This window comes from Monoraphidium neglectum, assembly GCF_000611645.1.
Source record: "Monoraphidium neglectum strain SAG 48.87 unplaced genomic scaffold scaffold00308, whole genome shotgun sequence".
NCBI classification, from domain to species: domain Eukaryota; kingdom Viridiplantae; phylum Chlorophyta; class Chlorophyceae; order Sphaeropleales; family Selenastraceae; genus Monoraphidium; species Monoraphidium neglectum.
The window spans coordinates 24,358-25,237 of record NW_014013320.1 but is presented as its reverse complement, the minus strand read 5'-3'; the positions used below and the strand labels follow the sequence as shown (position 1 = coordinate 25,237).

General features: G+C 70.3%; 1 protein-coding gene across 1 annotated transcript in view; it reads left to right on the top strand.

The window, feature by feature from the left end:
• Positions 1–880, top strand: part of MNEG_2653 (hypothetical protein) — a gene marked incomplete at both ends in the record, with an annotated part of 7,386 nt that overhangs the window by 2,175 nt on the left and 4,331 nt on the right. The window contains 2 exons of the mRNA XM_014048871.1: positions 24–435; positions 740–814. Coding sequence (XP_013904325.1) covers positions 24–435; positions 740–814 — 487 coding nt within the window. The remainder of the gene's footprint in view (positions 1–23; positions 436–739; positions 815–880) is intronic.

The window sequence follows — 880 nt, the reverse complement described above, 5'->3', positions numbered from 1 at the left end:
GTGCCGGCCGCGACCGCGCACAGTGCGGCAGGCGAGCCTGCAGCCACGCCCGCCGCCGCCGCCGACGTCGCCGCCGCCGGCCCAGGCCTGGTCGTGGACTCGCTGGCCAAGGCGCACTCTCAGGGCGCCGGCCGCCACGAGGCGCCGGCCGCCGACGGCGAGGCCGCGGCCGCCGGCGCGCCGCAGACCGTCGGCGACTCCCTAGCAAAGGCCGCCGCGGAGGACGCGGCCGCAGCGGATGCGGGCAACAGCACCGCTGCCGGCGATGCCGACGCGGCGCTGCCGCCGGCGGCTGTAGAGCTGGCTTCGCCGGCAGATGCCGCCGTTGTTGGGCCCACCGACGGCCCTACCATCGTCGGGGACACGCTCATCAAGTCCAACGAATCGAACAGCCCTGCCACGGCCGAGCCCTCGGCTCCGCAGGCGACAGCAGAGGTAGGGGCGCCATGCCGCACGGGCTTGCAGGCGCGATGCTTGCGCCGCTGCATTCTGTGCGGTTTGGCAGCGCGCCGCATTGATGAGGGTAAGAGATACAGCAGCAGATGAAGGCGTGTGTTGTGGTTTTCATGGCAGCTCAAGTTTCTGCGCATATTCTTGATTTTGCACACCCTTGTATAATATCTAGCTACTCTGGCTGTTTGGTGCTGCCCGGTTAGAACCAAGCCTATGGCATTGACATCCCCCTTTCGCGTTTCGGGCGCGGCGTGGGCTTGTGTGCGCGCCTGCCCCCCACTCGCAGGCCGCCCTCAGCCTCGCGCAGCTGCTCGGCGATGGCGGCCCCGGCGGCGTGTCCCCTCCCGGCACCGTGGGCACGGTGAGCCTGGGGGCCCTCTACCCCCAAACTTGACCCGCCCGCCCGCCCGCTCGCTCGATTTTGCCC